Here is a 12,681-nt window from a genome sequence, read left to right as displayed (position 1 = left end):
CCCCTGGGGCAGGACCTCCTGGGCCATGGCTGGCCGCCCCACCCGGGCCATCCAGGTGCTGGCAGAGGGGGCTCCCAGTGGGCCTGGCGGGCAGTCAGGACCCTGTTTGCCTTGAGCAGGGGCTGGAGCCAGGTGGTCACTTCTCCCGTCACGGCCTCGCGGCCCGGCCAAGCCGCAGGGAACATGTAAACACCAGCGAGGCGGCAGCCGGGAGGAGGGAGCCCAGGGCCCCGACCCCAGCCGCCTCGGCCTCAGTGTCCAGGCACCTTGAGGGCTACCCTGGACTCCAAGTTGGGCCAGGAAGATGGTCTCCAGCTCCCACCTGTGAGAGGGTCTCTGAAGACCCCTAGAAGGATGCCCCCTCCTGGGGGTCCTGGAGCACAGGCCAGGCTGCAGGGGCGGCTGGGTGATCCCACAGCTCCCACGCAGAGTGGGGTCTGGGGGAGTCCAGGGTCATCGAAGGGACGGCTGTGCCCATCTTCAGCCCGCAATGCCTTGTACACCAGCGGTCGCCAACCAGTGGTCCGTGGACACGGTGGTCCGTGAGGTCCGAAAAGTTGGCAACCGCTGTTCTCGACGAAGGCGGAGCTGGGCCCACCAGAGGGGGCAGGTGTGAGCTCCACAACTTCAGTCCTTGCCTGAGGTCATGGGAGGGGCGGGCAGAGGAAGGGGACAAGTTCTCTGAAGTTCAAAGGGGACATGACCCTGCCTGGGGGTCCAGCGGGTCCTGGCTCTGGCTGGGCTGTTAGAAGGCAGGTCTGCACGCGGGGACCCGGGCAGAGGGGGCTGAGGAGTGGGTCTCACTGAGCACACAGGCAGGTGGGTCCTCAGCCAGCGCGGCAGATGCCAGCCGAGGCTGCCATGGCCAACGGAAACACGCCTGGCTGGGCAGAGCTGCTGCTGGCACAGCGGCTGGGGAGCCGGGCCTGGGTCTGTGTGTGCCGTGATCCCGGCCATGCAGCCGTCCCTCCGAGCAGGTCAGGCCTCCCAGGTCGCCGGGCCGTGGGAGCGCCCCCAGGCTGGGTTCTGCCTGCCTGGGCAACGCCCTTAGCCTTCCCTTGGGCAGACGAGTCCACCTTCACCCGCCTCAGCCCTGCAGGGAGGGACCCGAGGCTGGGGGGGCGGGGGGTGGATCCTGTGCAGCTCCCAGTCCAGGGCCTGGGGGTCAGGCCAGGGGCCGGGAGGCAGAAGAGACTGCAGGCCTCCACCTCCCATCTGGGGGGAAGGCCCCTTGGTGTGCATTCATTAGGCCCCTCCTGCTCGCGTGAGTGGGTAGAGGTGGGTTCCATCCCCTCCCCAAGTCCTGACGGGAGCTCCGTTCAGTCCCCAGAGCCACTGGGGGGATGTGGCCTGCGGCCCAGTGGTGAGGAGGGGACAGGCCAGGCTGGTTCAGGGCACGGGAGGGTGGGCTCATGGCCACCCAAGCGCCCTTCTCAGAGCCTCAGAACCTGTGGTCCAACGCCCCCCCCGGACCCTGGTACACGAGGCCCTTCACCTGGCCCCTCGACCCCCACGCTGAGCTCTGCAGGCAGCCCTGACCACTGCCCCTCCCAGACCCTCTGCCCAGCAGCCTTTTCCCGCTCCGGCATCGAGTCAGGCAGCCTGGGTGAGCCACGATGCTCTGGCCCTGCCCGGAGGCCACGGTCAGGCGACCTGCCCCAAGCTCCCCCACATCCGTGAGAGAGGTGTGCAGTGTCTGCTGTGTGTACATTTGTACATGTGTGTATATACGTGTATGTGTGCACATCTGCTCGTCTGTGTGCCTGTCTTGTGTCTATTTGTGTCAGTTCCTGGTTCTATTGTGTGTGTACCTGTATCTGTCTGTGTTTTCTATGCATTTGTATATGTATCTATGTCTTGCATGTCTTTTGGTGTGTCTGTGTGTGTGCGCCTGTGTATGCATCTGTGTTTGTATGTATGTCTATTTGTGTGTCTGTGTTTGTATGTACGTCTGTGCATGTGTGTCTGTGTGGACCCGTGGTCTGAGAACGCCGCCTGTGGGTGGAATTTGGCCCAGAGTCATGTTTGGTTTGGCCCTCGCGGTATTTTCAACATCTTGAGCCAACATTTAAAATCAGGATATTTCACATAAAAATTCAGCTTTCCAGTTTCTCTTAAAAATTCAGAAGCCCTGGCAGCCTGGGCCTGCGTCCCCGGAGGCCACTCTCATGCCCAGCGCCACGGCCTCCCCACTGGCTGCTTGGCGCCTTGAGGACTGTGACCCCGTGTGCACAGTGTGTGTGTGTGTGCACTGTGTGTGTGTGCACAGTGTGTGTGTGTGTGTGTGTGTGGTGGGGGGCTGTGGGCCTGCATGGGCATGTGGGTGGGGGGCTGTGGGGGCCTACCTGTGCGGGTGCACGCATGTGTGCACAGGGGTGCGGGCACTGTGACCCCATGTGCACAGTGTGTGTGTGTGCACAGTGTGTGTGTGCACAGTGTGTGTGTGTGCGCACAGTGTGTGTGTGTGTGCATAGTGTGTGTGTGGGGGGGGGCTGTGGGGGCCTACCTGTGCGGGTGCACGCATGTGTGCACAGGGGTGCGGGCACTGTGACCCCATGTGCACAGTGTGTGTGTGTGGGGGGGCGGGGGGCTGTGGGCCTGCGGGTGGGTGTCTGTGGGGGCCTACCTGTGCGGGTTGCACTGTGACCCCGTGTGCACAGTGTGTGTGTGTGTGGGTGGGGGGCTGTGGGGGCCTACCTGTGCGGGTGCACGCATGTGTGCACAGGGGTGCGGGTCGCACTGTGACCATGGGGCATGTGTGGGCCACGGTGGCCAAGCGCCTCTGCACAGGGGCCTCTTCCGGCCTTGGAGGCATCGGATTCCGGATCCTGGCTGGGCTGCCTTGCGGGATTTATTTCTGTCTGTGCCCACAAGAGGCCTGAGTAACGAGAACTTTTAAAGAAAACCAGTAAATACAGAGAAGGGCAGGCTGGCCGGGAAATGCAGCCCGACACCCTGCCCAGCCCACGGCACCCCAGGCCAGGCCTGCGCACACCCACTCCTCTATGAATCACCCACTTGTCGGTCCCGGCCCATCTGGTGGGTGAGCCCCCAACATCCTCCTCACACAGACCACCTGGATGGCCCCTGAGACAATAGGCATCTTGGAGCCAACAAATGCTCAGGCCTGGCTGGGGGCTCAGGGGATGGGACCCTCCAGGTGGGCCCACCCGCCAGGCTACTGGGCTCCACACCCTGGTATTCTGCCCACCCACACATGCCCATGAGGGACGAGGCTGCCGGTGCCTGGAGGGCCGGTGCTGTCCCAGGGCTGGGAGGCACTAAGGCACTACACTGCAGGCCAGGCCCCAAGAAGCCTGTGCCTGGAGCCGGGGCAAGGCCAGCATGGGGTCATGGGAGGGGCAGGCAGAGGAAGGGGACCGAGGGGCATGTGAGGGGTTAGCATGAAACCATGGGGTGGGGGTGGGGCTGGGGTGCTGCTGTCCCCAGGACATGGCCCCCACGGTGCTGGGTTCTGGGTTGACTGAGCCCTACTCTCGGGATCATCTCTGGTATCAGCCACTTACACGACAGACCCAGTGGGAAAGGGGGTGGGGTGCATTGCACAAGACACTTCAGCTGCGGGAAAGCAGGCTGCACTGACCCACACAGGGCTGCCAGGGCCCCGCCAGTGTCTTGCTGCCCCCCAGTGGCCATGTGAGGACAGAGGGGATAAGGCACATGGAGACTCTCCTGCCATCTCGGGTCGGGGGCTCTCGCTGCGCCCCGAGGACCAGATCCCACCACTCTGTCCCACTGCAATGCCCAGCCAGCGAGGCCTCGAGACTGGCTGGAGGGAGGGTCTCCCACAGGCCCTGAGACCGCCTGGAAGGCCAGCTCCTGGAAGGCAGCCCCTGGGACAGCGCCCAGCACCAGCAGGCACTCAGGACACAGGACCAACAAATGCCCGGCTCTGGCAGGTGGCAGTGCTGCGGCAGGCCTGGGCCTGGCCAGAACCCCGAGGAGAGGCACCTGAAGCTGGCGAGCAGCAGCACGAACCCCACCAGGGTGGACAGGCCGAGTCCAGGGGCGCAGATTTGCCCAAACCGGTCACCTTCGCACACCTTGGCTTGCAGCCTACTGGGCTGGACAGAATCTTCCCCTGGGACTTTCCGGGCTGTGCCCCTCTCTGACCAACGCTGCCCTCACTCACTGCGGCATCCACACGGCTGCGGAACGTCCCAGGCCTGACACCCTCCTGAGATGACCCAGAGGCTTTCAAACAGGAGGGTGCTGGCGTGTTGGGAGGTCAGCAGGGCTGTCCTGGTGAGCTGGTAGCACTGGGCACACCAGGGCTCCGTCCACAGAGCTGGGCACTGTCCCCCTGGCCCGCTTCCTCAACCCAATGACAAAGGGGTCGCTGGGGTCAGAGTCCCACCTGACGCTCACCAAGGCCAGGACTCACTGTGACCAACTGTGAACTACCGCAGCCGCTCTTCACAAGACTCTTGAGATCTTACTGTATTTTTAAACACAGGAAGCATACTTTAAAAAACGTTTACACACACACTGCCCTAGCAGGTTTGGCTCAGTGGATCGAGCGTTGGCCTGCAGACCAAAGGGTCCTGGGTTCGATTCCAGTCAAGGACACATACCTTGGTTGCAGGCTCCTCCCCAGCCGGGGCCCTGGTAGGGGCGTGTGCAGGAGGCAACCCATCGATGTTTCTGTCTGTCTTTCCCTCTCTAAAAGATCAATGAAAAATATCCTCGGGTGAGGATTAACAAAAAAAAAAAAGTTTACACAATTTATTAACATGTTTTACCGTTTTCTTTGCTCACAGAAAATATTTTTAAACTTATTTTGGTGAAACAGATTCATAGGAAGTTAAAGAGAATACAGAGCATCCTGTGTACTATTCACCCAGCTTCCCCGGATGGGAGTCACAGCTTCCATACTACCTAGCTATACAAAAAGCTAATATGCTAAGTGTCCTCCCCTCCGTCCAGGTAATGACATCAGGTAGCAACGCCCGGCTTCCTCTCCCTAGCGACTAGCCTCCTTGGAGTTTCTTCAGCCCAGGAACACCACTTGCTTTATAGCCAGGTGCAAACACTTTACACTGTAACCAAATATCTGTGAAGCGTTTTCCCGTGCCTCATCTCATTTGATCCTCACAGAAGTCCTGGAGTAGGTAGATAGGAGACTTGGTAGAATCCTGTTTTCTTTTCATTAGCTGAAAATGGAGATTTAGAAAGCTTAGAAACTTGACCCAATTGAAAAGAAGAAATGGTGGACCTTGAAAATGACTTCAGGTTTTCTCACTGCACAGAATATAGTCAAACACTGCTTGCAGTTCAATATTTACTCTTTGTTTTCCCTGCGTGATCTACAATACAGACAGTCTTCAGGTTACATCGGACTCAATGTATCTCATTTTGTGGTTACATCGCCATCTCCATTTATTAAAAAAAAAATTTCATTATTTTGACATTGTACCTATGTACTTTATGTTTTTTATTATTTATCTACCACAAGGTCAGAAATTGTTATCTTTTAATTTTTATTTTTTTTTTACTGTTTCACTTAATTACTGCTGTGTATGTGCTCCATGTGAGTGACGTAGGTGCTTATGTAGGTGGGTTCCAACTTACGACGAAAATCGTGTTACGTCACGCAGCAGGAATGGATCTCCAACGTAACCCTACGTGTGTATATATATGTATACATATATATATATATATATATACACACACACATATACATATATATATGGCTAAGTTGACTTGTGCATGCGTGATACACATAAAGCTCTCACTGGCACCAACCACACACGTGTTTCCATCTGTCATTGTCAATTGTGAGTTTGGTTGATACTTCTATTACAGAGAAAGGGCGAATAGCAATATTAAAATATTTCTTCTAATTAATTTCCTTTCAATGTGCACGGATTTGTGCACCAGGCCACTAGTAGCACAATAAATCCAGAAGGGACATGTGTGGTTCATTCCACGTGATCACACGTGTGCACTTGCGTAATCCCCACTGCCATCAAAAGCTATTCCATCACCACAGAGATCTCCCTCACGCTACTCCTTCCTAGTCCCACCATTTCTAACCCTTGGCAGCCACCAATCTGTTCCTTCTCTGTGATTTTGTCATTTCATGAACATCACAGAGGAAATCATGTAAGACATGATCTTTTACTACATGTGTGTACTTTTTCACTCCTCCCAGCCATTCCTTCAATCAACTGCCATGCCGTTCACTGCTGAGTAGTATTCCATGGCACAGATGCACCAGTTTAACCCATCAAAGGGAATTTTGGGGTTTTTTTAAATCCTCATCCAAGGATATATTTTTTAATGAATTTTAGAGAGAGAAGAAGGGGGAAGAGAAACATCAGTTGCCCCCCATACACACCCTGACCGGGGATTGAACCCACAACCTTTTGGTGTACGGGACGATGCTCCAACCGAGCCATTGGGCCAGAGCTGTGGGTGTGTGTTTTCACAGAATAAAACTTAAATTGTCAAAAAAAAACAACAAAAAAAAAAACACCTTAAATTGTCCACTTCGGTAGTCCTGAGTACAGGACCGGGAAGGAACACCCTGGAAGATTGCATGCCATGTGCGAGGAACTCCTTGCCATGCTCATTTCACCCTTCTGGGGGCAATGTTTTCATTTCAAACTGAAGGCAAGGAAATCACGCTGAGCCTAGATCTAGGTCTGGCGACGACTTGGCAACCTCCACTCTGTGTTCCTTTAAACTGACACATGGCGATGACACACCAGGTCGCTACGAGCCTCTGTGGACTCTGCTCCTGTACTGCTGTCTGTGTGGACAGCTGATTGCTCTGCCAGGAGAATGGGTGCTGGGTTTTATGTTAAGTACACATTTAGTTCCTGAGGAAATTGCCCAAGTATTTCCCAGAGTAACTAGCGTTTACTTCCCGCCTACGATGTGTGAGGTTGTCCGCTCGTCCAGGTCCTGCCAGTATTTATCACCGACTTCACGGATGCTGTTCGTACAGGTATCCGGTGTCTCCTCATGGCTTCGACTGGCATTTCCCTGATGGCCGGTGGTGCTCAGCAGCTTTCACGTGTCTGCCGCTGATATCGCCTGGAAAAGTGTCCCTTCTTGTCTTTTTTCCATTTTCTATCGGACTTTTTTCCCCTTTTTACTGTTGCGTTTTGATAATGCCTTATTATGTTCTAGTTAGGAGGCTTTTATCAGATATGCGCTCTGCAAATATTTTCTGTCTGTAGCTTTTCTTTTCATTCTCCTCAGACTTTGTGGGAGCAAAAGCGTTTCATTTTGGTTAAGTCAAATTTCACAATATACTTTTTATGGGTTGTGCTTTTGGTCTCATGTCTTAAGAATTCTTTACCAAGCTTGGGGTCCTGAATGTTTTCTCCTGAAAGTTGTTATAGTTTTACATTTTACATTTAACCCTCTGACCCATGTTGACTTCTGTCAGGTCCAAGGCTGCGGCTGGGGCTCCTCTCAGCCTCTGGCTGTCCCATGGCTCCAGCACCGCGTGCTGAAGACCGTGTTTCCTCCACGAGCTCACTTTGCAGCTGTCACACGAGTGGCCACTTCTGACGTGCCCGTTCTCTTCCATGATCTCTGTGCCTGCCTTCCACCAACGCTGTAGCTTCACAGTGAGTCTTGGGATGGTTAAGACTCCCCATGCTTTAGTCTTCCAGTTCAGACGTGTTTGAGCTATTCCAGTCCTTTTGCCTTTCCTGATGTATTTTACTTTTTTTGTTATTCCTCATGAGGATATTTTTTCTATTGAATTTTATAGAGTGGAAGGAAGAGAGACAGAGAGAGAAACATCGATGTGAGACACGTGGACTGGTTGCCCACACGCGCCCTGACTGGGGCCAGAGGCAGAGCCTGTAACCGAGGTGTGTGCCCTTGACCGGAATCAAACCTGGGACCCTTCAGTCCTCGGGCTGACACTCTATCCACTGAGCCAAACTGGTCAGGGCTCCTGATCCGTTTTACAATAATCCTGTTTACACTTAAAGATTTTATTGGGATTTTGATAGGAGTTGCATTAAACCTGTATATTAATTCTCCAGTAAAACCACCTGGGCTTGGAGATTTTTCAGGGGTTTTTTAATTATGAATTCAGGGTCTTTAATAGTTACAGGGCTATGCAAATGACCTCTTTCATCTGGAATGAATTGTAGTTTATGCTTTTCAAGGAATTGGTTCATTTCACCAACCTGTCAAACTCACATGGGCATTTACTTACAATACCCCCTTCCTGTCCTTTTGTGTCTGGGGAATCTGTAGTGATCACCTTATTCCACTCCTAATATTTATATTAATTGGTGTCTTTTTTTGTTGTTACCTCTGTCTTGCTAGATCAGTCAATGCTGATTTTTGCAATGTCTACCTATCTTTGCTCACCATTTCTTCCTACCGCCTGTGGCAGGCCCTGCTGGCTGCCCTCCCAGCATCCTTTCTCTCTTCCTTTTCCATGGAACCTCAATTTCAATCGTGGTGGCAATGGGTCCAAGCTGACCCCTGCACGGACCCAGGCTCCTCCCTCTGTCCCACTGCGAGGGGCCCACAGAGCAGGGGGAGCCTCTCTGGCTGCCCCACGAAACACTGCAAGCCTAGCCCCACGCAGGTCTCCAGGCTCTCTCAGACCTCTGTCCCTCCAGGGTTCTGAGATGACCGCTGCCCAAGGACTGAGCCGGGAAGGTCAGCCCATATGCTCAGCCCCACACAGGGCTTTCTCAATCAGGCATCACCTCTACACACCCTGTCTGGGACCCAAACTCAAGCACCCCAAGGACCCAGGAAATATGTGATAGATTTCTGCCACACACAGGGGTCTGCTTATTTCTATTTACAGAAAAGAAAGTCCACAATTTATACACGTACACATCCGTGCGCAGGCCACAGAGCTGCTCGGGAGACAGGGAGCTGGCTCTCCCCATGGCGGGCTCCCCCTGATGGGGTGGGGAGCCACTGCTCTGAAGGCAAACGGGAAGTGATGGCCAGCTCAGCCCGCACCCTGTCCAACACCTTCCTCCCACGGGGCAGGCCTCAGTCGGAGTCGCAGGCCTCTTGTTCATTGGTGGCGTCCACTGCAGAGGCCAGGCTGTCCTCCTGGCCTTTCAGCCTCTCACCTGGATGGACAGCAGACAGGAGGGGTGAGAGAGGCCCTGTACCTGGGCTGCCACCGAGGGCAGGGACCCACCTCACCAGGCCTGCACTCACGGATCAGCTCGGCGATGGCCCTCTGGGTCCGCTTTTCCAGCTTCTCCAGCTTCTTGGCTACGTCTCTCTTGAGGTCCCTACCGCAGGGAGGTGGCAGGAGGCCGGAGGCTGAAGACTGGCCCGACGTGGCCCCGAGCCCACCTTGCCTGCAGCCCTCAGGCACCAGGAACCAGCCAGGACACTCCGCCCCCTTCCTGCGCCTCCCGAACTCGGCACCTGCCATCCCTCCCAGCCCAGGGAGGCAGGGACCAGCCCTCAGACCCACCCACTGAAGTCCAGGTGTGCAAGGTGGACGGCGCCTCTGGCCCCTCAGTCATTGCTCAGAGCGACCTGCCCAGTGCGCTGAGTCCTGCTCCTCCTCCACCCGGAGCTCCCAGAAGCACCCACGCTGTCCCCTGGCTCTGGGTTCCCAGGACTTAGGCCCCAAGCACATCTCATCAACTTTAAACCCCTCCCTCTGGCGCTGTCCCTGACAGACTTACAGACGAGAGGGACAGGCCTACCCCTGGCCCAGGCCTGGCACCAAGCGCTCCCGCCCCTCAGTCTGCACAGGTCCTCCCCCTGCAACACTTACCAGTCCGGCTTCCGGGGTGCGAGGTTGGCCAGGTCCTGGGGAGGAAGGAGACACCTGTCAGGGCCAGAGGGGCCCCACCCCAAAGGAAGGAGGGAGATGGGCAGAGGTAGGAAAACAGGAGGAAGAAGAGGAGGAAGGAGGGGCGAGGGGACGTGGGAGGTGGAAAGGGAAACGAGAAGGAAGAGAAGGGAGGAGGGAGGAGAGCGGGTGCAGGAGAAAAGGCCGCAGGAGCGGCGAGAACGGGCCACTCGCCACCCTGCCACTCACCACTTCCTCAATGACTGGCTCGGGCTTGGCGGCCTCCAGTTGCTCCCTCACCTTCTCTTCCACTAGAGGGCACAAGACAACAGGGGGGCTGGGAGAGGCTGCCACTTGCCTGGTGACAGCAGCTGCAGCCACGGCAAGGGAAGAGGGTGCAGGCAGGTCCTGGGGACCGCTCTTGTCCCCTTGGCCCCCAGCCAGCCAGACGGAAGACCCTGGAAGGTGGCTCTGGAGGAAGGCTGGGGGCTCCCAGGATGAAAGCCATCCGGGGCAAAGCAGGCAGCTGGCGTAGTCAGAGCCAGACTTCGCCCCCAGCTGTGAATACATCCAAAGTGGGTTCTGGGCAGGGCCCAGAAGACCGGCTCTCCCCAGTCTCCAGGGCTCCAGGATTTCCTCCCATCTCACGTGCTCCCAGACGGGGACGGCCGGCCACCTGGAGGCGCACTCGGCTCACCCTGGGCCTCCAGGCAGTGACCGGGGAGACCCTGGCCCTGGGGCACAGACGCTGGGAGCCCTCACACCAAACCTGGGCTCTACAGGCTTCTGCCAGGCTCATCACAGGCCCCACGTTCCCTCAGGGCCCCCGTCCTGCCTCCCCCCTCCAGCCATGGGTGCTGCCCCCGAGGCACGGGACCAGCTCCCTGTCCCTCTCCTCTGTCCTGCCTCACTGCCCCCTCCCCTCAAGGTGCCATTGGACCCACCACAGTGGGGCCCCAAACACCTGGGACACATGGGAATTTCAGGGGCAAAGTAGATGAGGAAGCAGACGGGTGTGGCTGAAAAGGCAGCACTTTGCTGTTTTACAAGATAATGTATTTATTCACTTATTACTCATCGAACTGAAAGCAAAAATGAAGTTTAAAAGAGTCAGGGACCTGCGTGACAAGAACCCCAGCATCTCCGGTGCAGGTGGCTGGGGACAGGCCACTGCTGGCCGATGCTCCTGGCCGCTGCCCACAGTGGAGACTGCGCCCTCGGCGGCGGCCCTCGCCCACCGCAGACCACCTCTCCCGGCCTCTGGGCCTGGCGCTGTCACAGCTCCACCTGGTGGGCGTCCGCCTGCCCTGCTCCTGCAGCGCCTGCCCTCGTCGGGGCCTCTCTCTGACCTCCATGGGGCCGGGCACCACTTCTCAGCCCAGAGGGTTCCTCTGAGGTGAGGCCTCTTCCCTCCAAGGCCCCTGGGAGGCCCCCCAGTCGGGTGCGAGCAGGGCAGAGCCCGGCCTGCTTCTCTGCGGTCACCAACACTGACCACGTGTGCACCTGCCAGGAAGTGGGGGGGAGGGTGCTAGAGGCCCAGCTTCCTTTCAATGGAGGCACTGACAGTGCCCGAGCAGAGACCAGCACCTACCTGCCACGGGCTTGGCCTGGGGCACCCGCCTCCTCTTCAGGTCCTCATCCTCGGGGACATAGTTCCGCAGCCTGAGTTCCCTGCGCGGCAGAGACGGCAGAGACGGCGTGAACGGGGGACAGTCTGGGTCACCGCAGACACGTGCAGGCCAGACGTACAAAGCCACAGCTGTGACTTCCCCCTTCCTCTCTGGAGCGCCCGGGAGGAGGAGGCGGGGACAGAGGTGCTGTGGGCCCGCCCTCTGCGCCCCAGCCCCGCATCCCTCAGCAGCTGGCTGGCAGCTCTCCCAAGGCCCTGCCCACCCTGCGGGCTGCCATGGGAGCTGGGGCTGGGGGGCCGAGCAGCATTCACCAGCGTCTCCCCGGGATTATCTTCCTCTGACAGTTACGGGAGCTGAGGGCCAGAGACGCCCAACTGTAGATGGTCACACAGCAGAGCCCGGCTGAGTTACTCCTGAAAGACAACGCTTGCCCGTCGCCCACGGTTCCCAACCTGCCGCGTCCTCAGAGCCTCCGGCCGGGGCCACTGGTGCATCGTCCCTGGACTCTGATGGCAAGATCTGTGCTGGGCGTGGCCGGGAAGGGCTGAGGGGACAGCAGGCCCACCCTGGCAGAGCCCGAGACCGCTGTGAGGGAACCACGCACGTGCCCCTGTCCCCGCAGCCCCAGTCCCCACCCACAGAGCCTCGCCGGCAGAGGGCCCTGGGGGCTGGTGCTTAATACGGGGCCACTGGGCCAGGGAGGACTGCAGTGCGGGTCCTCATCCTCCCCACGACCTCCTGGGGGTCTTCCCGAGGACTGCTGCCCTCAGACGTCCTGGGCCTCCAGGGCAGGGGACAGTCTCCCAACAGCAGGCTCGCAGTCTCATCTACCAAACCCCTCTGTGCCAGGCCACCAAGGGCTCCCGTCTGCCCCCACCCTGGCAGACAGCCTCTCCAGAGGGGAGGGCAGGTGCTGTGACCACACGGCCAGCACTGGCAGCAAGACCGTGGGGACTTTCAAGTTCAATCCCTATTCACCAGTACCTGCCCCATCCCCTCTTCCAGGGCCCCTGAGACCACAGCCCCAGGGCCAGGCTGAATCTTTGTGTCCTGGGGGCAGTGCCCGCCTGGCCTCTGAGGAGCAGGGACACCAGCCCTGGCCCCCGGCCCCGCCCCTCACGCCCCAGGCCTCAGGTTAGTGGCAGATCAGGTTGCAGTGGGCGTGCCCAGCACACTGACTTCCCCTCACCACAGGGTGGGGAGAAAAGCAGAAGAGAAACTGGGTGTGGGAAACTGCAGGGATTTGTGGGAAAAACACTGTCACTCTCAAACTGG

At 57.6% G+C, this 12,681-nt stretch overlaps 1 protein-coding gene across 1 annotated transcript in view; it reads right to left on the bottom strand.

Moving 5' to 3' along the window:
• Positions 1 to 8,794: 8,794 nt before the first annotated feature.
• Positions 8,795 to 12,681, bottom strand: part of CCDC12 (coiled-coil domain containing 12) — a 34,263-nt gene continuing 30,376 nt past the window's right edge. The window contains exons 3-7 of the mRNA XM_059664952.1: positions 11,367 to 11,446; positions 10,025 to 10,086; positions 9,758 to 9,792; positions 9,184 to 9,260; positions 8,795 to 9,092 (exon numbers count right to left, since the gene is read on the bottom strand). Coding sequence (XP_059520935.1) covers positions 9,010 to 9,092; positions 9,184 to 9,260; positions 9,758 to 9,792; positions 10,025 to 10,086; positions 11,367 to 11,446 — 337 coding nt within the window. The 3' untranslated portion in view covers positions 8,795 to 9,009. The remainder of the gene's footprint in view (positions 9,093 to 9,183; positions 9,261 to 9,757; positions 9,793 to 10,024; positions 10,087 to 11,366; positions 11,447 to 12,681) is intronic.

The sequence above is a fragment of the Myotis daubentonii genome, chromosome 14 (genome assembly GCF_963259705.1).
Source record: "Myotis daubentonii chromosome 14, mMyoDau2.1, whole genome shotgun sequence".
Classification (NCBI taxonomy): Eukaryota; Metazoa; Chordata; class Mammalia; order Chiroptera; family Vespertilionidae; genus Myotis; species Myotis daubentonii.
Note: the sequence above shows the minus strand (reverse complement) of the source record. Positions and strands in the feature narration are given on the sequence as shown.